The sequence below is a fragment of the Enhydra lutris genome, unplaced genomic scaffold, assembly GCF_002288905.1.
Source record: "Enhydra lutris kenyoni isolate GAN:26980312 unplaced genomic scaffold, ASM228890v2 scaffoldscaffold20, whole genome shotgun sequence".
NCBI lineage: Eukaryota > Metazoa > Chordata > Mammalia > Carnivora > Mustelidae > Enhydra > Enhydra lutris.
This window is the reverse complement of record NW_019154104.1, coordinates 20,134,650-20,160,692: the sequence shown is the minus strand read 5'-3', so window position 1 is coordinate 20,160,692 and position 26,043 is coordinate 20,134,650. Positions and strand designations below refer to the sequence as shown.

General features: G+C 53.0%; 1 protein-coding gene across 4 annotated transcripts in view; it reads right to left on the bottom strand.

Annotated features, from left to right (window-relative positions):
• LOC111148506 (ELM2 and Myb/SANT domain containing 1) overlaps nucleotides 1–26,043 on the bottom strand; it is a 68,645-nt gene that overhangs the window by 9,651 nt on the left and 32,951 nt on the right. For all 4 annotated transcript variants that reach the window (XM_022505110.1, XM_022505111.1, XM_022505109.1 and 1 more), the window contains exons 2-8: nucleotides 11,587–13,276; nucleotides 10,025–10,324; nucleotides 3,857–4,202; nucleotides 1,804–1,870; nucleotides 1,171–1,313; nucleotides 963–1,066; nucleotides 402–477 (exon numbers count right to left, since the gene is read on the bottom strand). In XM_022505110.1, the coding sequence (XP_022360818.1) occupies nucleotides 402–477; nucleotides 963–1,066; nucleotides 1,171–1,313; nucleotides 1,804–1,870; nucleotides 3,857–4,202; nucleotides 10,025–10,324; nucleotides 11,587–13,044 (2,494 nt within the window). In that variant the 5' untranslated portion in view covers nucleotides 13,045–13,276. The remainder of the gene's footprint in view (nucleotides 1–401; nucleotides 478–962; nucleotides 1,067–1,170; nucleotides 1,314–1,803; nucleotides 1,871–3,856; nucleotides 4,203–10,024; nucleotides 10,325–11,586; nucleotides 13,277–26,043) is intronic.

Genomic DNA, 26,043 nt, shown 5'->3' with positions numbered 1-26,043 from the left:
GGGGATCGAGGACAGTGGCTGCTGTGCTTATGCCACCGGGTCACCGTCCCTTCTAAAGCACAGTGCCCGGCGTGGGACATGGCGCTCCAGGCGCTGCCTAAGTTCCAGGCACCCGAGGCTGGTGTGGACGGCACCCCCTAGACACCTGTCCCTTGCACCTTGCCACGGACTTTTCTGCCTGCACAGGCTCCCACCAGCCCACACCTTTCCCCCTCAGCCTCCAGGGCACAGGAAGCCCCTTGAGAACTACCCCAGCTTGGTGTCAGTTCCTTCTCTTTGGCTCTTGGCTTATCCAAACTCTCACGCCACACACCCCCCCCCCGCCCCAGGGGCCATGCCTCAGCGCAGAGCTGGGCCCCCCTGATGCCGGAGACTCCTGGAGGCTGCAGGTCCAGGCCCACCTGTGTAGTGATACGTCGCCAGCGGGTGGTTATGGGGCCGCAGGGGCTTCTTCAGTAGCAGCTTATTCAGCGTTTCCTGAAAGGGAAGTGGGAAAGCTCAGGGCCCTGCAGAGGTCTCAGTGGCTGGCGGAGCATCCCAGGTGCCGGGCAGAACTCAGAAGGCCTCTTCAGCCCTCCGAGCAGTAGGGTGGGCCTTAATCCCCCCGCCACACACACACTTAGCTGCTGAGGGACAAGGGGTCTGGTGGGATGGTGATGTCATGGGGGTGGGGCTGCTCAGGAACTCAGCCATGGGCCTCCTCAGAGGGGAACATGCATTCCCCAGGACAGAGAGCCACAGGTGCAGAAAGCCCTCAATGATGGTCTTTCTGAGGGTGGGGACTCAGTGACCCAGAACTGGAGACTGGGGTACACAGGAGGACCCTGTGCCGTGAAGTCTGGGCTCTGGAACTAAGATGGCTTGGTCAGACCCCCTGCCAGCCTCAGATCAGCTGGTCAGCAGACACGGGTCCGGGCCAGCCTCCCCGAGGGGCCCTCCCTCCACCAGGGCCGTTGTCTCACCAGGATGTCTCCCCTGGACTCGTGCAGACAATGCAGTGCCAGCTCCTGGTTGGTGCCAGCCCCAGGGAAAATACTGGAACAAGCGGCAGTCAACAGGTCTTCCACTGGAGCAAGCGTGGGAAGGGAGGAGAAGGAATCAGGTTCCGGGCCCAGCCCACCCACCTGCCCGACAGCCCACCTTCACCTCCTGGTCCCGGTCCCCTCTCACCTTGCCTCTGCTTCTCCCGGCTGCTCTCGAGGTTCTCCCACGGCTGCCACACCAAGTCAGCCTTGTGGGGGTCAGCGGCTGCCAGGGCGCGATCCCTCATCGAGGGGATTTCCGCTTGGAACCGGGAACCCACATTGATCCGTCTGCAGGGGTGGAAAGGGCAGGGAGTGAGGCCTCGCCTGGCAGTGACCGGGACTCCTTCTTGCTGGGGTGGGAGAAAGTGCAGGGGGTAACTGGCAAAGGCTGAGCACAGTAAGGCCTCAACTGGGTGGAAGGGAATTTGGCTTCTGTGAGGACAGCCCGGCAAAGGGCACCTGGTATGGCCAGAAAGACAAGGCCCAGAGGCTGGAAAGGGGAGAAGCTCCAGGTCTCCAGACACAGAAGTCTCTTGGACTATCTCCCTAATTCTCCTCAGAGGTGAAATTTAAACTGAGCTGGTCCTTTCCTTTCCCTGTGACTTCCACACAGAAGCAGGCTGGACACAGTAAAGCCCAGAGGCCACTGCAGAGTCTCAGAGGCCCCCTCAGCCCTCTGCGGGCCCCACACGACCCTCCTCTTCCTCACAGGACCCACATGCACTGGATCCCCCTCGGCCACCCTCATGCCACAGGCCAGAGAAAGGGCTGCACTTACGGCTCGATGCTCACTGGGGTGGCCTCCCCCATCACAGAGAGGACAGGTGGGGTGACTTCAGCGCTATCTATGGGACAAAAGGCACGTTGGTGAATGGTCCCCTCCTCCCTTTAGCAAGCGCCCCCCCCACCCCCACCCTACATGGCTGCTCTGTTTACAAAGAGCCACAGCAGTGACTCACAGAGACTCACACTAGGAAACCAGCACCCTGCATCCTGACTCCTCAGCCTGCGACTATGACGGCTAACTGTGACTTTGCCAAACATGTGGCTGCTTCTGCTCTCACGCCTGCTGAAAGGGGCTATTACTACCCACCCCCCAGGGCTAACGTGAGGGCTGAATAAGTCACGCACAGAGCCGCACCCTTGATAAATATTAGCTATTACTACTACTACTACTACTCCCACCCAGAGCTGGGTCCCTGCCCCAGGAGCTCCCACACTACAGAATTAACTCCGGCCTTAAGCCGTACTTGCTCTAGTCAAGGGGCTGAAACTTCTGGCACACTAGCACGGTGGTGAAGGGGATCCCCGTTTCATACTTCTCTCCACCCTTCCGTCCTGGATTCTCTGCCTCAGTTTCTCCTGAGCTAATCTTAGGTCCCACGGGATCCAGACACTCCCTTGCTCTGAAACCCAAACCCTGGCTGACTCCCCTCTGCAGCCTGAGATAAACCCCGAACTCCTCACTCTGCCGGCTCACACAGTCTCCCTTCCATCTATGCCTCCCACCACCCCCTCGCCCGGACCCCGGATCCAGCAGACCGCTTACTGTCGGCTCTCATCGCTCTCCCTGCCTGCCCCACCTCCAGGCCTTGGTACCGCTCATTTCCTCACCCTGGTGCACCCTCCCCACCCCCTTCCCACTTGAAGCTCAGCTCTAGCCCCACCCTCTCTTGAAGGCTGTCTTAAGGCCCCAGGCTGGGAGCCCCTGCAGGCTCGGGAGCTCAGGGTCTGCTTCACTCGCCGGCTGCTGCTCCCACTCTGCTCACAACCTCAGCTTTTCTGTCTCCCAGGTTCCCAGGTCAACTCCCTATTGACCCTGTACTCTCTTTAGAACAGACTATGCTGTCCCATGCACTGCCGGAGCCTTCACAGGCCCAGTTCAACGCTTTACACCCAAGTACTCGATAAACACTTCTGGATGGACAGGAGACCTCTCACTGCTGCCAGTCTGGTCTCTACAGTGACTTCTTCCTGCATAACCCAGACAGGGAGAGAAGCTTTGAAGCTTGGACAATATGTGAGAGGGGAGGAGGTCAGCCAGCCCAGGGTGAGTCATTTCTCTTGCACAGACACCAGGGGGCACCAGAGAGCTAGGCCGAGGGCGGTCAGGGTTGGAGGTTAACGTCATGACATGACTGCGTGGCCTCACCCCTCCACCTCACGTAGCCTTTACTCCCACTTAATCCTCCACCACCGCTAAGGGGCAGGATTATCCCATTTTTTCAGAGGAAATGGAGCCTTTCGTGGAGTGGGAAACATTCTTCAACAATTCACCATCTAGGCCAGCCAAAATGTCTGCTCTATGACAAAACTGTTTTGAGAGAGCCGGGAGACAGGATCTACCAGACAGTAAGTGCATACGGGACGCTCCAGGTATGATGTTAAGTGCTTTACGTCTGTTGATGCATACGAACCTCCCCGCAACCCTGCGAGGTGGCTATTAGTTTGAATGCCAGGAAACTGCTATTTGTGGATCCCAGAAGAGTTGAGATTGGCAATTTCATCATCAAGCAAATACTACTAGTATCTTCAATTAAATACGGAAGAAACTGAAGCTGAGAGGGTTTGAACGACTTGCACAAATAATAGTAAATGGTAGAACTGGGATCTGAACCTGTGCAGTTGGGCTCATACCCGCCTCCCACACCCCTGCCTGTTCTTGAACCAGGACAGTCTCCTTTTCTCTCTCAGAGAAGGGACTGGAACCCCTTTGCCCAGTGTTTTAGCCCAATCTCCAGCAGCCCTATAAGCAGAGTCTCATCCCTGCCCGCTGCCCTCCCCCCGCCCATTCCCTGCCCCCATGGCCCCTAATGGGGGGTGTCACTCACTAGACCGGAGCAGGGTGCGATGGGCACTCTTTGGCGTGATGGGAGGAGGGGCTGGGATGCTGCTGGTTGACATGATGGCATTGAAATAGAGGCCGGAGCCCTCCCGCACAGGGCTGAGGATGGGGGGAGGCGTGTAGGGGGGCAGCTCAAAGCTCCGCTCAGAGGGGTGGTCGGCGAGGCGGACAGGAGAGCGCAGGTGGCTCTGGTATGGGGTGATGTTGGAATAGACAGGAGGGGCAATGAAGGTGCCCGCCTTGGTGGGGATGATCAGGGGCTCAGGCCGTGGCCGCTGCTTTGGTTTCCGCACTGAAGTGTCCCCTTCCAGCTTGACGTTCATGTCCTCAGCCTGGAGAAGGAAACAGAACCAAGATGGCTCAGCCTCCTAGGTGCTGGGAAAACTGGAGACTTGACCACTACTTGTCAGTCTCACCTCTGGAACTTCGTCTGCCCGCTACACCGACCAAGGCAAGCTTGAGACAGGGAACAGGTCCAAAAATCCCTTTATGGTCTCCTCTAGGCTAGGGGTCAGCACACTGTTTCAGTAAAGGGCCAGAAAGTAAATTTCGGCTTGTGGGCTACATGCCCGTCTCCGTCACATATTCTTCTTCCCCTCCTCCTCCCCACGCTTTCCAAATAATCCTTTTAAAATGTAAAGTCCATTCTTAGGTCTGGATTTGGCCCACACGCCCTGGTTCGCAACCCCTGACATAAGTATGCTACTGGACAGGGAGCTATAGTAGTTAAGGTCCAGGCCCCGCGGCTGGATTGCTTGGAATGGGATCTACCTCCTTTACTTACACCGAAAATTTCTTAACTTCTCTGTGCATCAACATTTTTAACACGGGAATAATAATTACCTACCAAATGGGTTAGCAATGAAAATGAAATGAATTAATACTTGGAAATCATGGAGAACAGTACCTGATATATAGTAATTACTCAATAAATACGAGCTGCTATCAAGCTCTGTATATGATGGAGGTGCCTGCTATGTGCCCCGACCTGAGCCGGGTACGGGGCCACCAAATGAACAAAACAGTCCTGTCCTCATAGTATCAGTCCCATGACCACAGACTAGCCCATTCATGCTGTCAAGGGTTAGCGCTCCGAGGTTACACTTCTCCCTGCTCAGTAGGCCTCATGGGTCTTCAGACAGAATAGAGGGTAGGGCTGTAAGGGAACAGAGGCCTTTCTCTGTTCCATCCCTATCCTCTCAGGAGAATGGAACCCTATGAGGATGAGCAACATCCACATCGTCTCCCTGGGTGCAGGGCTGGCCGAGAGGTGAGGCTGGGTCACAGTGGCCCAGGAGGCCTGGGAACAGCAGCCTTTCTCCCCCTCCCAGGGTCCAGCCCACAACCCCTTTCAGCAGAGGGCCTTGATGGTCCATGAAGTCTTGGCCATGGCCTTTACCCATTTGTGCCCTTTTCTTTTCTTGCCCTTCTTTTCTTCTTTTACTAGGAAGAAATGAAATGTTTCATTCTTCCTCCCTTAGGGGAACAAGATGATTACACGGAAAAAAATGCGGTAGAACCGAAGGCCCCCAAACTTGCTAGACAAGAAACCCAACATGAACTCAGCTAGCTGTATTGATTTGTTAACTTTGTAATAAGGGAAATGGAATTAAACTAATATTTGACAATATTTTTGGTATTAATTTTGTAGATGTGATAGCAATATTGAGGTTATATGGAAAGAAGGAAGGTAGGGGGAGGAAGGGAGGAAGCAAGGAAAGAAGGAAAGGAGAAAGCTTATGTATAGTGTACTTCAGATACAAACCTAAGTATTTATGAATGCAATGATATGGTGTTTGGGATTTGTTTAAAACAAAAAATCTAGTGGCAGAAGAAGTGGAGGTACAAATTTAAAAAAAGGATGTCTGTATTCTGAAAACCGTTAAAACCAGGGGGTGACTAAATACTGAGGTTCATTTTATACCATCCTCTACACTTTTGTGCAACACTGAAAATATGTATAATACAAGGAAAAATAAATAAGTAAACAATAACAATAAATAAATACATAAACAGACCTCCTCCTAAAGCCTGGTGAAGTGAAAGTACCCACAGGTGGGGATTCAAGAGATCCAAATTCCAGGGCTAGCTCTGTCATTTCTTGGCTGTATGAACTTAGGTAACTTCTCGCATTTTCTGGACCTACTTCCTCATCTGTGAAATGGGCATGTGGAGCTGTGCAGCTGCTCAGGCTCCTTCCAGTCATCCTCAGGACAAGCTAAGGCCTCTAGCCTCCAATCTCTATCACAACCAGGGAGTAGAGACTGAGCTGCCTGTGATAATCTCCGAGTTCCCTTTTCTGTTACGAAAGACAGGCTTACAGGCCAAATCTCCAGCTGAGAACTAAAAAATCCTTGCCGAAGAAGGAGAGCCTGATAAACCCCCAGGCCTTGGACTGGGGCTCCAAAAGGCTAACTCCTCAGAATAAAGGTGACTCAGAAATACACTCGTCATCACATGGAATAATGCTTAACTTAAAATCATCTCATCTCAGGACGCCTGGGTGGCTCAGTCGGTTAAGCTGCTACCTTCAGCTCAGGTCATAATCCCAAGGTCTTGGGATCGAGTCCCGCATCGGGCTCGTTCCTCAGTAGAGAGCCTGCTTCTCTCTCTGCCTCTGCCTGCCACTCTGTCTGCTTGTGTGCTCGCTTGCGCTCTCTCTCTCTCTCTCTCTCTCTCTGACAAATAAATAAATAAATAAAATCTTTTTTAAAAAATCACATCATCTCGATCGGTGATTAAATTAAATAATTCAGGATTGCTAATGCCCTTTGCTACCTGTCAGATGCAAAGCTAAATCCTCTCTGGAAGACAAGATCATCATCCACAGTCTTTAATTACCTCAACAATTTTTCATATATGCCTGACATGCAATTAAAACTAACCAGATCTGTAAGAGAACAAAATGTGACTTAAAAACAAGAAGTAACAGGCATTTAAAAAAAAAAAACAAAAAAAAGAACAAAAACAAGAAGTAACATAACAGAAGGAGACCCACGAGGATCTCACGAATGGAGTTATCAGACATAAACTCTAAGAAAACTATGCTTAAATTATGCAATAGAAGAAAAGGTTGAAAATTTCACTGAAGAACTAGAAATGCTACAAATGAACCAAATAGAAATTCAGTAACTAAAAAAAAAATAACTAAAAATAAGAACTTGATGAGTGGGCTTAACAACATATTAGATACAGCTAAAGAGAGAATGGGTGAACTGAAAGTCCAGAGTAAGAGAAAAGTGGAAAATACAGAAAAGTGCATGACAGACAAAACAGGGGATATGGTGAAAGGCTCCAACAAACGTGTAACTGGAGTTCCAGAAGGAGAGAAGAGAAAAAATGGGGCAGATGAAATATTTAAAAAGGACTACAAACTCTAAACAGGATAAACACAAAGCAAACCAGTATTTAGGTCTAACAGCAAAAGTGCTGAAAAGCAATGACAAAAACAAAAACAACAACAAAAAAAAACACTTAAAAACAGTAAGATAAAATGACACCTTATATTCAAAGAAACAACAAGGGGCACCTGGGTGGCTGGGTTAAGCCTCTGCCTTAGGCTCAGGTCATGATCCCGGGGTCCTGGGATCGAGCCGCGCATCATCGGGCTCTCTGCTCAGCAGGGAGCCTGCTTCCCTTCCTCTCTCTTTGCCTGCCTCTTTGCCTACTTGTGATCTCTGTCTGCCAAGTAAATAAATAAAATCTTTAAAAAACAAAACAAAACAAAAAAAAACAAAAACAAAATGGCTTATGGTGATTTCCTAATACTGTAACTACAACAAAGTCTAAAGACAATAGAATGATATTAAATGCCAAGAGAAAGTAACTACCAACACAGAATTCTCCACCCAGCAAAGTTATCCTCCTCCTCTCTTGATAGCTCTCTAATAAATAAATCTTAAAAAAATAAACATTTTCAAACAATCAAAGACTAATAAATTTAATCATGAACAGACTCGCACTGAAGGAAATACTAAGGGGCGTTCTTCAAACAGCACATAAATGTTCTGAGCTAGAAGCCTGGAGATATGAGAAGAAATGAAAAGCAACAAATTGCTAAGTCTTTCAGTAAATCTAAGAGGAACAACAACTGAACAAAACAATGTTATCACTGAGGAATGTATAGAATTGTTGAATCACAAGATTGTACAGATGAAACTAAAATAACACTGTATGTTAACTATATAGGAATTAAAGTTAAAAACTTAATAAAAACAATGATGTTATAATACCCTGGTGATGTTAAAATGTTTAGAGAATGAAAATACATGTTAATAATTCTACAAGTTAGAGACTGGTGAAAAATGGAGTAAAAGTGTTGTAAGAATTTGCATTGTTCTGCAAGAGGTAAAATACTAATTTATATTAGATTTCAATAAGCCAAGAATGCATGTTTTACACTGTAGTAGCTCTTTCCAACCAGAAAATTAAGCCCTAATGTCATGAGGCATTCACTATACGTAATGACTTAGCTTGCTTATGCATCTGGAATGGTACTAGCTTTGTGCCATCTGAGAAGGTAGTCATTCAAATTCCTTTTTGTGGGACTTAGTTCTCTCACATGAATCCAGAAAAGAAAGGCTACCCGGATAATTACTAAAAGAGTAATGAATAAATAAGAGTAATAATGAAGTAAATAAATAAGAATAATAAACAAGTATATAACTAATAAATTAATTGAGAGGGAAAATGGAGTAACAAACCCAATCAAGCCAAACGGGGTGAGGGGGTGGGGGAAAGGAATAGAAAAGGCAATATGGGATAAATCAGAAGGCAAACAGTAGGGGTGCCGGGGTTGCTCAGTGGGTTAAAGCCTCAGGTCATGATCCCAGGGTCCTGGGATCCAGACCCACATCGGGCTCTCTGCTCAGCAGGGATCCTGCTTCCCCCCCTTTCTCTGCCTGCCTCTCTGCCTACTTGTGATCTCTGTCAAATAAATAAATAAAATCTTTTTTTTTTTTTTAAAGATTTTATTTATTTATTTGAGAGAGAGACAGTGAGAGAGAGCATGAGCGAGGAGAAGGTCAGAGAGAGAAGCAGACTCCCCGCTTAGCCAGGAGCCCGATGCGGGACTCGATCCCGGGACTCCAGGACCATGACCTGAGCAGAAGGCAGTCGTCCAACCAACTGAGCCACCCAGGCGTCCCAAATAAATAAAATCTTTAAAAGAAAAAAAAAAAGGCAGATTTAAACCCAAGTATTTCTGTAATTATGTGAAAGTAAACTACAGCAATGCTCTAAAAGACAAAGGTTATCAGAACAAATAATAACAAACCCCAATTATAGACCACTTGAAAGATACACCTTAAGCATAAGGCTACAGAAGGGCTAAAAGCATAAGGCTACAGAAGGGCTAAAATTAAATCGATGGAAAAGATACACATCTCATCCATTCCCCCTCCCCACAACACTAATCAAAAGAAAGCTACTGTTGGGGCGCCTGGGTGGTTCAGTGGGTTAAAGCCTCTGCCTTCAGTTCGGGTCATGATCCCAGGGTCCTGGGATGGAGCCCCGCATTGGGCTCTCTGCTCAGCAGGGAGCCTGCTTCCCCCTCTCCCTCTCTGCCTTCTTCTGCCTACTTGTGATCTCTGTCAAATAAATAAATAAAATCTTAAAAAAAAAAAAGCTACTGTTTCACAAAATAGACTTTAAGAGGCAAAAAGATTATGAAAGATAAATAGAAGCATTTCCTTATGATGAAGTGTCTAATCCACTTCTAAATGAGTATGCAACTAATAACACAGCATCAAAATGTATAAAACAAATGCTGACAGAAAAGATGAGACAGATAAAACCTCAATCTTAGTGAGAGACTTTAACATATATATGTTGGTACTGATAAACAAGTAAACATCTCTGCATCCCAGCGCCTAGCACAAAACCTGACCCATATTAGAAATTTTGCTAACCTGTAATGAGATTCACACATCCTAGATTTTCCTAGGCAGTCTTAATTTTAAGTATAAAACTATCTAACTGTCTCCCATAAATGCATTTCTCTGTCAATTTGGTTTGGAAAATATAAATAGTATCTCCACAGGTTGCTCGAATCCCTCCTGTATTGCCATGTTCTCCTTTTTTCCACAGGGTATTAGGTCCCCAGGAGCACACAGGTACTAGAGGTAGAGGTGTTTGCATGGGGAGCTTCTCATACCTGAGCTGGGGCATCAGCCCCCGGGATACGGGTGGACCGCCTGCGGGTGACGATGACGGACGGCTTGTGTTCAGTGGGGTTTTGTTCAGGACCCTTCCCATCCTCGTCAACACCTCCAGCTTGGGCCACCTCAGTTGGGTCCATAGTCCGCACAGGCACAGATACTGGGATGATGAGGGGTACCATCCCGCTGTCCTCTCGTGCTCGCTTGGCAGCTAAGGAAGGCTCAGAAAACTCCACCCCACACTTGGTAGTTGAAGCCAACACACTTTTCCGCTTCTCCTCAGAGCCACTGGCATCCTGGAGGAGAGGGAGGGGAAACAGAGGTTAAGGTTTAGAAGGTAAGTCCTAGACCTCTAGTCGCCACTGGATTCAGGAACTCAGACACCCACGATGGTTCATTCCCATGAACCATAGCATTTGATGCTATGATGGTTCCCATGAAAACCGATGGTTTTCACCGTCTTTCCCTGAATACCTTTTCTCTCACCACATTCCCAAATACTCCCTATAACCTCCCTTCTGCCAGGACTTCGGATCCTGCCTGGCACGGGGGTCCCCAGATGGCCATTTCAAGCCACAAGTGGCTTACAGCCTGTTTTGTTTCATCTGTATGGGGCATGGCACAAGAAACAGTATCTAAACTCAAAACGTATCTCTGCGAACAAACAAACTAACAAACAAAAAACGTATCTCTGCAAAAGAAAGTAACCAAGGAACCTGTTACCAGGCAATGGTGGTCTTTGTACCTTTTCCCCATTGGCAAGTGGCTGGAGGGAAGTCAAATTCTATATCCTCTGACAGGTCAGCCTGGCCCAAAGACATGGGGAAAAGCGGGTGGGGGAGTATGGGGGGAGGGTAGAAACCCCTAGGGAAGGAAGGTGCAAACACCAGCTTTGGAGCCAGATACTAGGCTTTTATCTTAGCTTTGCGCCCTTTGTAGAACTCCAAAAGCCTTCAGGTTCTTTCCATCTCCGTCAATGAAATAATCCCTGGGCCTCAGCTTCTTTAGCAACAAAACAGGATAATGGCACCATTCGTCACAGGGTTTGATGACAAATTATTTGTGACCAAGTATAAGAAAGTGCAAGTACAAGAGAGTGCTCAGATTCGGTTCATTCTTCTTCCCCCCTTGTGGCCCTTTCTTTTAAATCCACCTGATTGCAGCAAAATTTACATAAAACAAAATGCACCTATTTTTAATTAGTTTGAAGCATTCTGACAAGTATAATCACCTGTGTAACCACTGTCACGTTCTTGTTTTCGTACATAGGATCTGGCAACGGTTTCACCTGCCCCTATTCCCAGTCCTTCATGTGCCAACCCACAATGGCACCTTCCTGCCTGCGGACTACACGTGTGCAGACATTTCCTCTCTCCTTCAGGTTGGGATGGACCTACGTAGAGACTCTGCACACAGGGAGCTCAGAATTCCCAAAGCCTACAGGTTCTTTCCGTCTCCGTCAATGAAGGGAATACACTGCCCTGTGGACTCCCCTGGCCCCAGACACGGCTCCCCGTGCCCTGTGCCAGGCCAGGCCTGCACCCCGTGCCACTCTCACCTTTGCGTTCTGCAGTGAGGCTAGCTCCACTGCCTTCTGGGCCAAGGTCAGCAAATTGGCCTCCTGCGATGCCCGGCGCCTCCGTCGAGTGCTCTGGATCACCCCACCCCGTAGCACCTGCCCACAGTCCCCCGTGCCCACGGCCCGCACGCCCTCCTCACTGCCCATGGCAGGAGCCTCCCGCTCCCGACCGTTGGGTGCCAGTCTCTCCCCGTCGGACAGCAACTGCGACTCCCTCAGCTCCAGCGGGAATCCCAGAGCTTCAGGATGCGGCTGCCCCAGGGGCCCAGGCGGCGGCTGCTGTGGGGGCCAGTGATGCAGGAACAGGTTGCTGGTGGGCTCCTGTCCAGGCTGGGTGCCGGCCACATCCAGGGGGGCGGAAGGCAGGACGCCCTCCTTCGAGAGGCGGCGGGAGCGGCGGGGAAAGGCGATCTGGGACTGAGGTAGCACAGGCTGTGGGGCTGACTCCTGCAGGAGGGCCTTGCGCAGTTCTGGGTTCATGTCAGGGTTGGGGGCGAAGGGGTAGGGCGCCATGCTGTGGTGAGCCAGGTGCGACTGCCCCAGGGGCCCGGCCGGCTGCAGCCCAAAGTCCTGGGGCTGCTGCGAGGGGGGTTGCTGCATGGGATAGAAGTTCTCGAAGAGCGGCATCTGCGGGAGGGCGGCCTGCGGCGCCGGCGGCTGCTGCTGCTGCTTCTGCGGCGGGAAAGCCGCCACCGGGTTGGGGGGCGGTGGGCCCTGCCGGAAGACCTGCCGGTTCACCTGGTGGCCGAACGCCAGCTGGAAGGGTTGCAGGGGCAGTGTCTGGTTTGGGGGCTTCTTGGCCACATGGAAAGAGTTCAGGGGAGCCTGGGGCCGCCCGACCTCCAGCTGCACCTTCTGCGGCATCATCGGCCGCACCGCATTTCCGTAGCGGTCCAGCTGCTGCCCCGCTCCTTTGTCCCGCTTCAGCGCCTCGGGGTGGCTGTAGTACGTAGAGACCCCCATGCCGGGGTGGGGGCTCCCCTTGGGTCCACTGTAGAGAGGCAGGCTGTGGCGGTTCCACGTCGTGGGGGGCGGAGGCTGGCCGGGCTGCTGCTGCCAGCCGCTGTCGCTGACGCCCCCGCCGCCTCCGCGTTCGGGGCCCCGCCCCGGAGCCATTACGGAGTTGGGCCACTTGACGGAGCCCACCTGCTGGGACAGCATGGCCGCCGTGGTCCGCTCGGGACCATACACCACGGAGTTCAGCAGGGCCAGGCTGTTGGGAGGGGGCAGCTCCACAGGCTGGGAGACAGGGGCCGCCCCTGCCGGGCCCTCGTGCCCGAAGTAAGGCTCCTCCTTCACTCTGGTGGACTGTGGAGGGGCGGGGGGCTGCTGTGGGGCCTGCAGGGGTTGGGGCTGCTCCTTGGGAGCTGGTTCCTGGTCCCCAAAGAGGCAACGCTTCCGCTTGTTCTGAGCCTTGGGCTGGGCCTGGAGGTTCATGGTGTGGCCAACCGGGCCCTGGCAGTGAGCCCTACTTCACCAGTTGCCCATGCCCTGTGGGAAGGTCCTGCTGGAAGCCCAGCTCTTGTCCGGGAGCCAGTGGGGGCAGAGAGGGAGGGGGATGAGGCCAGGCACGGGGAGATAGCAGGTCGGCTCTTCCTTGTTCTTGGCGGAGAGGTTCTTGGCCTCGGCTACTCTGCCCAGTTCATGATGTTCCACAGGGCCCTGGAGCCTGCAGACAGAAAAGCGATAGCGTCAGCCACAGCCTCCCAGGATGCCCCAGATGTCAGCACAAGTATGAGGGAGGGGCCCACGCTCACAGAGCAGCCCTGGCGAGGCAGGAGCCAGGGCCTCCGGTGTGAACGACCAGAAGGCAGTGCTTTGTGACTCTCCTTGTCCCACCAGCTCACCCTGCAGCATTTGGGTGTGTAATCTGTACACGGCACAAAGGCATCTACCAGGGAACAAGCAGGGCTGAGATCCAGTCGGATCCCCTACAGCCACGACGGGAAAAGGGGCAACAAAGGCCTTCTCACAGGCCAGGTCTGGCTGCCCATAGGCTGAGCATGTCTGTCCACACAGTAGCTTCCCCAGCAGACCCAGGAGTTTTATCCACACCATGCCTCCTGTGATGCTCCAAGCATATCTCAGACACAGGAAGTGGAGACAACGGGTCATTCCTAACTATGTGGCTCCAGGGTGGGGAGCCCACCAGGTCCTTGCAGAGCCCAGGGCTAGCTCCCAGTCGTTTGCACGGAGGCGTGCAGGTGAGGCCCTAGAAGGGTAGGTGCAGTTCTAGCCCCACCCCTGGGAGGAGCTGCTGGGTGGGACTGCTGTGGCTAGTCTTTCCCAAAACAGCACAGAACCTGTTTTGCAGCCCTGGCTGGCTGGAGGCAGGATCCAGCCTGGTACCTGGTCAGCAATCCTCACCTACCCTCCTCCACCGCCAAAGAGCTCCTAGCGTCCTGGGCAAAGGACTGGCGCAACTACGATACTGAGGGGATGCAGACTGCTAGGACTTAGGTCTGAAATGTTTTTCTGTGGCATGGTGTGACTTAAAAGTGTTCACGGTGTCTGTGTTTATTTTCTAACTTCATTAAAAAAAAACAACAACAACAACAAAAAAAAGCAGGTTGCTCTATTTATGCTGCTATAGGACAGCCCAAATCAAGACCAGTATTTTATAACTTACATGTATTTTTATCACCTACATGTACACCCTGCATGTATTTTCAAAGCTCTGTCTTTCGTCAGAGGGCTTCCCCCCCCAACCCCCACCCCTGGAAGCTGGTGAAGGTGGGAGCTACTCAGCCCACCTCCTCTCAAAGCCACTAAGATTCTGGTCCTGAGCCAGTTAGGCCAGGAGGGAAGGGGAGGGAGAGGAGGGGAGCTCAGGAAGCCCCGGGGAATGAACCTGCAGGTCCAGACCAACCTCAGACCCTACAAGCTCCAGGTCCTAGTTAGTAGTCCCAGGAGTTCCCGGGAAACCAGCCCAGTCAAGGAGGGCTGGGGCTGGGAGTAAGGGCCGGCTCTCTCGGTGCAAGGCTCCCTATCACCAGTTCACAGGCTTCCGCAGCTCCCCAGCCCTTCCCCTGCAGCTCCCCAGCCCTTCCCCTCCCGGAGCTGCAGTGACTCACTCCAGCGCCCCCCCCCCCCCCGCCTTTCACTTTCACCAGCACCCAGAAGGGGAGGGACTTCCTCCTCCATTTCCTTCCTCAGCCCTGGGCCCCGCAGTAAGCAGACAGCGCTTCCTGCCAGCACCCTCTTCGACTTCACTTATGGAAATCGGGGGAGGGGAGGGAGAGACTAGGTGGGCATCCAAGTCCCCCTGGCCCTGGCAGCAGGGGAACAATTTGCACAAGCAGGGAGTGCAGAGGACCATGGAAAACACCTTTAGAACAAACCCCTTTCTCTTGCCTTTAAACTCTCATTCCCTGACAGCCAACCTGACTCAGACCAGAGACCCCAAAGCCAGCGATCCCCTCCCCCATGAAAATAACCCTGGGTGGCAGGGCGAAGATGCAGGCTGGGACTGTCGGTGACAGGCGTCAAGCTCGGCCTCTCCAATCAGCGTGAGCAAACGAGACAGGTCTGCAGAAGCAAGACAGAGAGGAAGGAAGAATGTGCCCGAGGGGAGGGCGCGAAGGGGAGCTGGCCGATCCACGTGCCTCAGCAACCCCCCCCCCAAGAGCCCCTCAGGTGCTCAGGTGCACTCCTGCTTCCCCTGCCCTCGCAGGCCTGTTGCCTTTGATGAGCTACAGCAGCACCAGCTCAAGGGCTTGGGGACTGGAAGAAGGGAAGGCCCATGTGACAGATGAGCTTGTGTGCACGTGTGAGCGTGTACACCTGGTGGAGGGTAACCCAGGGACCCAGCCCGGGGTGGGGGGATGGCTGGCCACTTGGAGCCCAGTGGGGAGGGTGAGTTCTGCAGGCTGGGTTGAGTGAGATGGAGGCCAAGTCTGTGCATGGAGCTCAAGGCAGGGCTGCTTGGGGGCCTAGGGCCCTGGGCCCCAAGCTCACCAGCTGCTTGGTCAGGCTAGTCAGCCTCCCCTCCTCAGCCCTGCATGTCAAGAAGGACCCACAGTAGGTTTCTAAAACTGGCCTGGGACCTTGCTTAGAAGAAACCAAGGCAGCAGATTCTGGGGAGGTTGAATCACCCCAGAAGCTTCTGCAGAGGCCTTCCTGTCCCCACACACTGGCAGGCTGAGTGCCAAGAGCACACAGACACCCAAACCTGCAACCCTCAGAGAAGGCAGGTCATGATCTGGGGGGATGAGAAGACCGAAAGATGCCTTGGAACCCTACAGGAAGGAGGGGAGGACCCACACCGAGGCAGCAGGGCTCCAAGGATGGTGGTGGCTGTGGCAGCAGCAGAAGGCACCTGTCCCAGGTCTGTCCTAAGCGCTTTGCATAGGTTTAGTTTCCACAACAGCATTATACGGCAGCATGAAGGCCAAGCATGAAACATTGCTATTTTAACCTCCATTTTACAGATGAACTAGTTGAGGCTCAGGGGGGCTAAGTAACCTGAACCTAGGTCTGTCTGCCTCCCAGACCAAGCTCTTCTTTTTTTTTTTTTTTTTTTTAAAGATTTTATTTATTTATTTGACAGAGATCACAAGCAGGCAGAGAGGCAGGTAGAGAGAGAGGAGGAAGCAGGCTCCCTGCTGAGCAGAGAGCCCGATGCGGGGCTCGATCCCAGGACCCTGAGACCATGACCTGAGCCGAAGGCAGCAGCTTAACCCACTGAGCCACCCAGGCGCCCCCAAGCTCTTCTTTTTTGTCCCTACGACATGCCACAAAGACACCAGGTCCCTCTCTGCATCCCCCCTTCCACAGCATGTGCCCCACCATCTCAGGGCAAGGACTTCTGGACACAGATACACCTCCTCACTGATAGGCCCCTCACCCCTGCCCGAACCGTTGGCAGGTAAGCCTCTTTTATTTCTACCCCAATACAGCTGAGGCCCTCAGTCCTACAGGAAAGGAAGGAAGAAATGGGGCTTCAGCACAGAACAGCCACCCACAAGGAGGTCTGAGACTGCACTGGCCACTTCAGTCCAGTCCTCTGGGCCTGGACTCTCCAACCCCTGCAAACTCACCCCTGCCTCAGGTCTACGTGCTGCTGGTGGGGCTTCCAGCTCTCATACCCTACTTGAACCTCACAGCCTGTAACTCTGGGCAGGACCAAGCCACTTCCTCTTGTTTCCTGTGCCCCAACCCCACTTCTCTGTTCCTCAGGTGGAAGTCAGCCTGGCCTTCCTCCCAGTGAGGAAGAGGAAGGAAGCCATCTTTTCCAAAGGCTACTGACCTATGGGCCAACTCCCTGAGGGTACGGGGAAGATGGTGTAATGAGGAACTTCTGCAGCGGCTCTCCCCCTCCCCCGGGACCAGCTGCAGGGTCTCTAACAGCGGATGAGGGAACACTGCAAAAGGAAACCCACAGTCACCAAGGGGCTCCAGACACTGCAAGCCACTTATCAGTCTGTTCGACTGTCTGTCCCAGCTCTAGTCCCTCTCCCTTCCTCTGGGCACCTCACTGCTCTAGCCGATCTCTGACCAGAGATGCCCCTGGGCTGAAGACAAGGCAAGAGTCTGTTATCAATGACCGGGGACCCATGACGCTTTCAGGAGGATCTGTGGTGGAAAACACTCTCTCTACGGAGAAAGCAACATGCACCAAGAAAAGAAAACAGTGCTGAACCCGCATACGTGTTTTGCAGACACATGAGGGAAGGCGCTGGAAGGGTGTTTGGATGCCCTATGCTGATGGTGAGACCATGCCCCCAGAGACGGCACGTAGAAAATATGCAGCTCCCCAAGTGCCCTCAACAGTCCTGCCACATGCCCAGCCCTCAACGTTGGGGCACAGTGGGGCCAGGCCATGACCACCAGGAGACCAGAGCCATCCACAAGTTTGAGACACTGAGTGCGGCCATCTGAGAGATGAAACCAGTGTAAGTCAAGGTGACACAGGCCAGGAAGGAGATGCTTCACCTGGTCCCACAGCAGCTGCAGGAGCTCAGCTCTGCCCTGGATACGGGAGCTGACTGGAGAACCCTCCTGGCCCTTCTCCCTAAAGCTTCTAACTCCTGCTCTTACAACCTGGGCCACTCCCAGCCCCACAAACTCAGCGCTGGGAGGATGGAGAGTCAGAGCTCACACATCCCTAACCAAGACAGTACACACCTATTTATGGCATCTAACAAATCCCTAGGTCAGCCAATTCCCAGAGCACCAGACAGGCTATGTCAGGACAAAGTCTAAACTCCCCATCCTGCCCACAAGTCCCGCAGACTTTGGCTCCCGCCACCTCTCTCCACCTGCCACGCTTGGGCTCTCCTTCAGTGCTGTTCCTGCTCTGCTTCCAGGTCTTTAGCAAGGCAGAACCTCTGCCCCTGACACCCTCCCAACCCTTTCATCTGGCCAGGTCCTACTCGTCCTTCAGGTCTGAGACACTATTTCCTCTGGGAAGCCCCTCCCTCACCCCAGGGCTGAGCCAGGAGCTTCCTTATGCACCCACAACACCTCCCAGCCACCTCCCCGTCCCATACCACGCTTAGCACACAAAACTCTAGAGGCCTGTATCTTTGTCCCCAGTAGACAGCAAGCTCCACGGAGCAGAGTTTGCAGACCATTGTACCTTGACTCTTGACTTGTACCTGCCCCATGGGATGCTCATTCAAGACTGCGTCCAAGGTGAGTAGGAGCTCTGCCTGGCCAGGGGCACCACTCATGGCCAGCGTGTCCACCCTGGGCTCCCACCCAGGCCCTGGCTCCCAGTCTCTCTCCCCGATGCACAACAGAGATCCCCGTGACCCTGAGATGAAGTGAAAAGCCCATCCAAACTCCATCCCACGGCATCCCATCAGCTGCTGCCCCACACCACAGGCAGGCCAACTGGAAAAGTGCCAGCACCCCTGTCACCCTGTCCAATTTTTCTTCCCCCATGGCCTCTCACCCTTGCTTTGACCATAGCCAGAAACGTGGATCTGTTTACCTCGTGCCCTGACATGGCTGGGCTGGGCCCTGAGACACCAAGTTGTCTGGCTAGGATGCCAGGAGCAGTGAGGAGGGGCCCTCCTTGGCCCAGCTGGCCCTCCAGCCCATGCTCCTATCCTGGAAAGTTCTCTCTCAGATACTCTGGGGTCTGTGGCTACCACAAGACTAGTCAAGTGGCCTGGAACTGTCATCTTGGGCTAGCTAGAGTTGCCCAGGCCCTAGATAACCCCTCCCTCTGGCCACAGTGCAATCATCAGCCATGCTGTGTTCCAGCCCACCCCCCACCTTTAACTGAGAGTTCACACCAGGCCAAAGGGCTCCCTGTCTCCAAACCACTGGACACATACATTGTGTTCATAAGGAGTTTGCATGCCAGTAAGGAAGCACATACCAGCAACAGGGACAAGGACCTGACTCTGACAAGTGTCACTTCCCCTGGGGAGGGGGTCAGGGGGTGAGAAAGCAGGTCCTATATGATCCACCCATTCCCAGATTAGCACTTCTCTGGACCCGGCTTCAGCTCGGAATTGCAGAGCCCAGGACAAGAGGGTCCCAGGGATCTGAGCCATCAAGCGGGTGAGAAGGTTCGGCCAGGGTTCCAGCTGGCTACGGTCTGAGCTGTGACAGTAAAAATGTCAATGCCAAGATGCCTTTGAAGGGATGTGTGTGAGAGAGGAATCCTCTGCCTTACGAGGCGCTCTCGGGGCTTCAGGCAGACACCTACCCTCCCCTCCGCCTCCAGCAAGCACCCTCAGGAAGTCCATAGGAAGCCAGAATGTCCAAAAGAAGCTACGAGAGCGAGGTCTATTTTATAGGGGGGAAGCAGAGAGAAAAGAGAGTCCCAGGAAGAGCCTGGACACGATCAAATCTCCAGGCCCAGCTTCTGCCCACATGGAGGGGACTGGCTGCCTCCCTCTGAGGCAAGGGCCACCAACAATCACAGGCAGCCTAGGAAAATCCCTTCCGGCAGGATTTGGGAGTCCCAGGGGACCAAGGTAAAAGCTGGCAGGTTTTGGCTTTCTCCAGAAGAGAAACAGCAAATATGAAATCTCTGTACCCTAGGGACTCGCACCCCCAGAGGCTGCTCCAACCTCTACCTCCCCTTTGGAAAGGCCAGGCGGGCTCCTCAGCAAGTCTAGGGCAGGGCTCTTTGCAGTCTATGCCTAAGCCTCAGGGCTAGACTCTGCCCCAGGCCAAGACACAGAGGAGCTGTCTCACAGGGGCCTCCCTAAACAGGGCCTGACCCTGCCTACTGAACAACTCCCCCTCCCCACCCCCACCCTCCACCGCCATCACACACACACACACACACACACACACACACACACACACACACCCCTTGCAGCCCTCCAGTTCTGGGGAGACACAGGAGACACGGCACGGTCCCTACCCGCACAGAGCTCCCGGCCCAATGGAGGACACAGAAACACACAGATTATAACCCACAGTGGCCCATGCAGGGGTGAGAAATCCGAGAACAAGTGACCTGCGGAGAGTTCCCTGACTCACAGCCTTGACCAGAGCTGTTCCCTCCACCCGGAAGCCTTGTCTCCAAGCTGACAGTCTACCTCCTGTGGGCAGCCTCTGGCACACACAGTTCCCGCCCTTTCTGAATCTTCACGCTCTTTCTCCGTATTAATCATTTTCCCATAGTACTACTTCACTCTCTCTGTTTTTGCCCCAAGACTGGGGGAACCAGGGCCTGGAGGCAGTGTGGCCCAATGGCGAGTGTCGTGGACTGGTTACCCAGTCACACATGTCTGGTCCAGGAGCTGCAGCTCCCTGGTTCCTGCCTCTGAAGAATTTAGGAGCTTTGGGCAGGCCATGGGGGCAGTGGAGGGAACAAGGCAGGACAAACACCTTTGTAACCAGCAACTGCGACATGAAGTATTAGCCACCAGCACTGACCACATGCCCCGTATGTGTGAGTACTGCTTACTTGTGTAACCACTATTCCCACCTGAGAAATGAGAAAGGTTGGCTCTGAAAACAACTTGTTCCAGGTCAGAGCCTGAGGACACGGTGAGGAGCCAGGGTTCAAATCCAAGTCCATCAACTCCAAACCAGATCTCTATCACACCCTGCGGCCCACCTGTGTTGAGCAGTGATTCTCAAACCTACCCTAAGAAATGGATTTATGGGTCCAGTGAGGAGTGGGAGGTGGAAAGCCGCAATGCTCCACAGGAAGCCCTGGTGGTGGCCGCGTGCTGGAGCAGGGGAAAGACGAGAGGGTTGGGGAAGGGCGTAAGATGGTTTCTGAGGACCCACTGCTCCTTCCTCCCCAAAGGAGCCGACTGCCAGAGGGCCATATCCTGCCTAGGAGATGAGCAGAATCCCACCGAGCCCTGGGTGGACTCTGCTCTCAGTCAGCCCTAGGGCCGACCATGGCTCTGAGACTGCCAGAGCCCCCACATGAACACCACTGTCTACTACGTACTTACTATCTGTCAGGCATGGTGCCAAGTGCATTGCCAGCAACATCTCATTGAACCCTCACTCTTCCCAGTCTCATTTGTAAGTCAGGAATGATACACTCAGAAATACCTATTTAACGCAAAAGAAGACTGTAACAGAGTAACAGAGAAACAAACAAACAAAAAGACATTAAGACAGACATCAATAGCAGAATGGCAGATATAAACTCTACCCTATCGATAATTATTTTAAATGTAAATAGATTAAACACTCCAATTAAAAGGGAGAGGTGGGGAAAATGGGTTAAAAAATAGAAAAAGAAACCACGATCCAACTATATGCTGTTTACAAAAGACACACACTTTAGATTCAAGGACGCAAACAGGATGAAAGTAAATGGATGGGGAAAGACCACATAAAAGGGTAACCAAAGGGAGCTGCACAAATCACTCTAATATTATGCTAATAGATTTCAAGACAAGAATTCTTCCTGGAGGGGCATCTGGGTGGTTCAGTGGGTTAAGCCTCTGTCTTCAGCTCAGGTCATGATCTCAGGGTCCTGAGATGGAGCCCCACATTGGGCTGGCTCTCTGCTCGGCGGGGAGCCTGCTTCCTCCTCCCTCCCTCCCTCTCTGCCTGCCTCCTCTGCCTACTTGTGATCTCTCTCCCCATCAAATAAAGAAATAAAATCTTAAAAAAAAAAAAAATTCTTCCTAGAGACAAAGAAGGGCCTCTTATAATGATAAAAGCATCCACCCCTCAAGAGAATATTACAATTAGAAACATAAATGCACTTAACAACAGAGTCGCCAGTATACATAAGGTGAAAACTATCAGCATGGGTGGGAGAAATAGACAATCCAACAGTAATATCCAGAGACTGCAATAATGGTCCACTTTGACTAACAGACCGAACAACTAACCAGAAGATCAATAAGGAACATAAGACTTCAACACCAAGAAGCAACTAGACCTAAACAGATACCTACAGAACATTCCACCCAACAACAGCAGAATACACATTCTTCTCAAGAACACATGGAATATTCTCTAGGACAGATCATAAATTAGCCTATAAAACGAGTCTCAATAAATTCAAAAGAAGTGAAACCATTCGAAGCATGTCCTCCAATCAAAATGAAACAGAATTAAAAATCAACAACAGAAGGAAATTTGGGGAATTTACAGGAAATGAAGGTTCTAAGGAACTTGTCAGGTTGTCCCAGCCCAGAAAGGCCACTCCCTCAGATCACGGACTCTGCACCTTCTGCAAAACCCTAGGAAGCTGCAGATCTCAGATTTTTGCAAACTCCTGTATAGCCCCTCTTCCACCCCTACCCCCACTCCCACCCCCCCATCCCCGTACCAGACACACACTGAACCTGACCCCAAGCTTGACCCCAGAATCCAAACAGCCGTGGGAGGGAGAGGCCTGTGGGGCTGTAACAGCTTATTAGGCAGCTGCCTCTCCCCGGAGTGGGGGTGGGGAAGGCCACAGGCAAATATTTTCACTCCCCCTGCCAGTCTACAGAATATCCAAAAGAAGGAAGCAAACATTTACAGAGCACTTCCCCTACGCCAGCCACTTGACATACCCTAATCCATGCTTACAAACTTCCCATCTAAGCATCATTATTGTCTCCATTCTAGACAAAAATCAAGGCTCTGCTGCTAAAGTGACAGAAGCATGATTCAGGTCTCTGTTGCCTGCCTTCAGAGTCCCTGGTCTTTCCATCATTCTTCCAGAAAACTCCCAATTGCACGCTTGTGGGCTTCAAAAGGATTGCCACACGTGAGAACCCCACAAAGCAGGCTGTGGACCCTCCCCTTCCTCCTGCTCCCTCCCAGCTGCTGCTTTTCCTGGGAGCACTTCCAAGTAGAGCACAGTCTCTAACACTCCCACCCAGAAATCATCCCAGCCCCGGTCTGTCAGACACAGGCTCCTCACAAGACGGGGTATCGGTAAAAGTCCCCGGAAACCCATAGGATCTTCAGGTAAGGGGACAGCAGAGGTGAGCCAGGAGCCATAGGGTCAGGAGGATCTCGCTCAGCAGAGTAAGAGCCTCCACACCACAGGGAGAAAGGTGGCCGGTGCCTCTCTTCAGAGCCAACCAGCCAAGCCGGGCCCAGCTGAGGAAGCTGAACAGATTCCAAACATGAAGGGATGCCAATGCTCACGGAGTCCATTCCTCATTCCACAGAGCAGCAGCAGAGAGGGAAAGAAATTAGCCTGCGGATGCACAGCCAGGAGCAGAGCAGGGCCCAGAATCCAGAACCCCATTAACAATGCTTCGTGCCTCCACTCAGGCAAGCCACACCTTTTGGCAAGACACTAGGCAGGGCCTGGAGCCAAGGTGAAATCCCAACGTCACACACACACAGCTTTCTCCTTTCCCACCAACAGCATCTCTACCATTTCTTAAGGGTGCCACTGTGTGCCAAGACAGTGCTAAGCGCTCTCTACCCACGACGTGGTTTAATCTTCAAAACAAGGTACACATTAGTACTCTCCCCCTTTTTCCAATGAGGAACCTGAAGATCCAAGGGGTCCAGCCACTTGCCCGAGGCCATGGGAGCAGAGAGGGGAGGCTGGGACTGGAACCCACGGCCCTTTCTGTAAACTTCCTTCCCAGGAAGCTCTAGGCCTCCTGCTTGGTAGCTGGGATCTGGTGGCAGCCTCTGGACGGCTCACGTCATCTCCCTGGAGAGCAGCTTCGGCGGGCCTGAAAACCACCAGGGTGTTCTGCAAGCATGGCTGGGCAAGGGTGCTGGCTGACAGAGGCGTGGGAAGCTAGCGGCTTTGAAAATGAAGAGACTACTGGTGATCACCACCACAGGGGACAGTCTGTGGAAGTCCCAACACCTTCTGCTGAGGAGGAAGCCACACCCCTCCCACACTCCCCAACCCCACACCCACGGCGGGCCAAACAGCTCTTTACACATAAAGCCTTGACTGTCCTCTGCTTGTCAGACAAACCAAACCCTCATGGGGCCCAGGCTCCCGTCCCTTCCTCTGGCCACCTGAGTCGCGGTCAGGTCAACTCCATGACTGGGTTCCCACTGGTAACAATCCTCCCTCCCCCACCCAGGGCCTTGACTATCAGCCCCAGCCAAAGCAACTCGCCTCCTGCATAGGGGCTCTCTGGAGGCTTCCTCTCAAGAACCTGAATTCCTAAGTAAGGGCTATTCATTGCACATCCTAATTAAGGGAGACAGATAATGTCTGCCCACCCCAAAGGTCACTGGTCCACATCTCTATTTCATGCCAAATAAAACTGAAGCCCTACAAGGTGAAGTGACATGCCCAAGGACACACGGCTGATTACTTGGGTAGACAGCTGTGGTCAGGGCCTTGCAGGTGGATGCTCTCACACCCAGCACTTCCCGACAGAGCCAGGTCCTTGACGTTTGGCTCATGTCCTTCTCGGGAGGGAGGTGGAACAGGGGTGACTAGCATGTGGTGTCTGCCATCAGTCTCCTGTGTGGTCAGCTCCAGAAGGCGCCAACACCCACCCGGTGGCCGAGAGCAGGCAGCGAGGAGGGCTGTCTCGCTGGTTTGGAACAAGAGTGGGGACAATACGGCTCCCCAGGACCTGCTAGTGTCCGAGAAGCACAGACCCTTGCTGCAGTGGGGGCGTCAGCACAGCTGCCTGGGCCTCCTGGAGGAGTTAGGACGTGGGCACGGAGCCGCCCGCCTCACTGGCCCAGCCAGCCAGTCGGAGCCTCGCCCTTTCTCAGGCCCCGGTCAAGATCCAGGGCCTCTGCCAAATGCTCACACATTCCTTGCGTTTCTTCAGTCTCCGAGCAGCTGCTGCAGGGCCTTTTTTCCTGTGTTGATTTATTCTTTATTGTTCCTGAAATACACCCAGAGGCCTTTGGCACCAGCCACCAGCAGCACATCCAGCCCAGGCCCCAAGTACACACCGACCAGGTTCTCTGAGAGCGGGGCCGACCTGCTGGAATGAGGGACGCTAGGGGCAGACCCAACAGCCAGGAAGGAAGACCCAAGATTCCACCCATCCCTGGCCTACGGTCCTAGAACTGATCTTAGCGCTGACTACAGAGGCTGGGATGTCTGGGGAGGAGGAAACACTTGGAAAGTCTCGGGGAGGCCCACGCTAAGGCTTTCTACTCTTCCCATGCATGAGGGACTCCCCCCGCAACCCTCCAGCTCAGGGGCAGCTGACCCTTAGGTGTCTGCTGCCGTCCACAGGAGGGCCTTGTGGCTTGGGCTGGGCTTCTGGCTGCCCTCTGACATGTTGGGAGAGGGAGGCCTCCGAGGGGTCTTCCGCGCCCTTCCCAGTCCAAAATATCTTCCCTCATCAGCCGTCTAAAGGTGCCTGAATTCCTACCATCAGCACTTCATTCCAAGGCTCAAAGCACTGCTCCCTGTGCGCATGCAAACAGCCCAGGTAGTGTGCGCTGCATGGCAAAAAGAGCCAGGGCCTTAGGGTCTGACAAAACGTATCCCAGCTTCTCCAATCACCAGCCTCTCTGTGGGTCTCAGTTTCCCTATCAGTAAATGGGCACAATATCCTCGCCTCCTAGTTGCCATGGAGTATGATGAGGGTAACAGGTACATGGAGTGCCTGGCACAAAGTAGAAGCTCAGTCAGTGTGCTTTCCTTTCCCCTCTGCTGGGCAAAAGCGGCATCGTTGTCAGTCTTCAACACCCTGGGAGGACCTGACTAGTCTGATGCTCAGTCCCGCAGCTGCCTGAGCACAGGGCCAGCCCGCCTGAGCAGACGAGGAGCAGAGCGGTCCCAGCATTCGTGTCGGGCTCTGCAGGCACGCAGGGCATCTGCCCTAGGGACCCAGGAGGGGCACACCCAGCACAGGCCCCTCCTGGGCTCCGCTGTGCCAGCAGGGCCTGTAGGGACATGGTGAGACAAGAGTCCCCGGATGATACCAGGAAGAGCTTCCAGGCCCGTCACGGAGCCTTCATGGAGCCTCCACCCCACTGGGCTCATTCAAAGAAAAGCAGTAAGAGGGAAAGTACCATCACCGGAGGGAAGCTGGGGAGAGGGGTGGCCAGAGCAAGTATGAGCAGGGACGTCAAAGGAACCCGGTCTGCACACAGCCA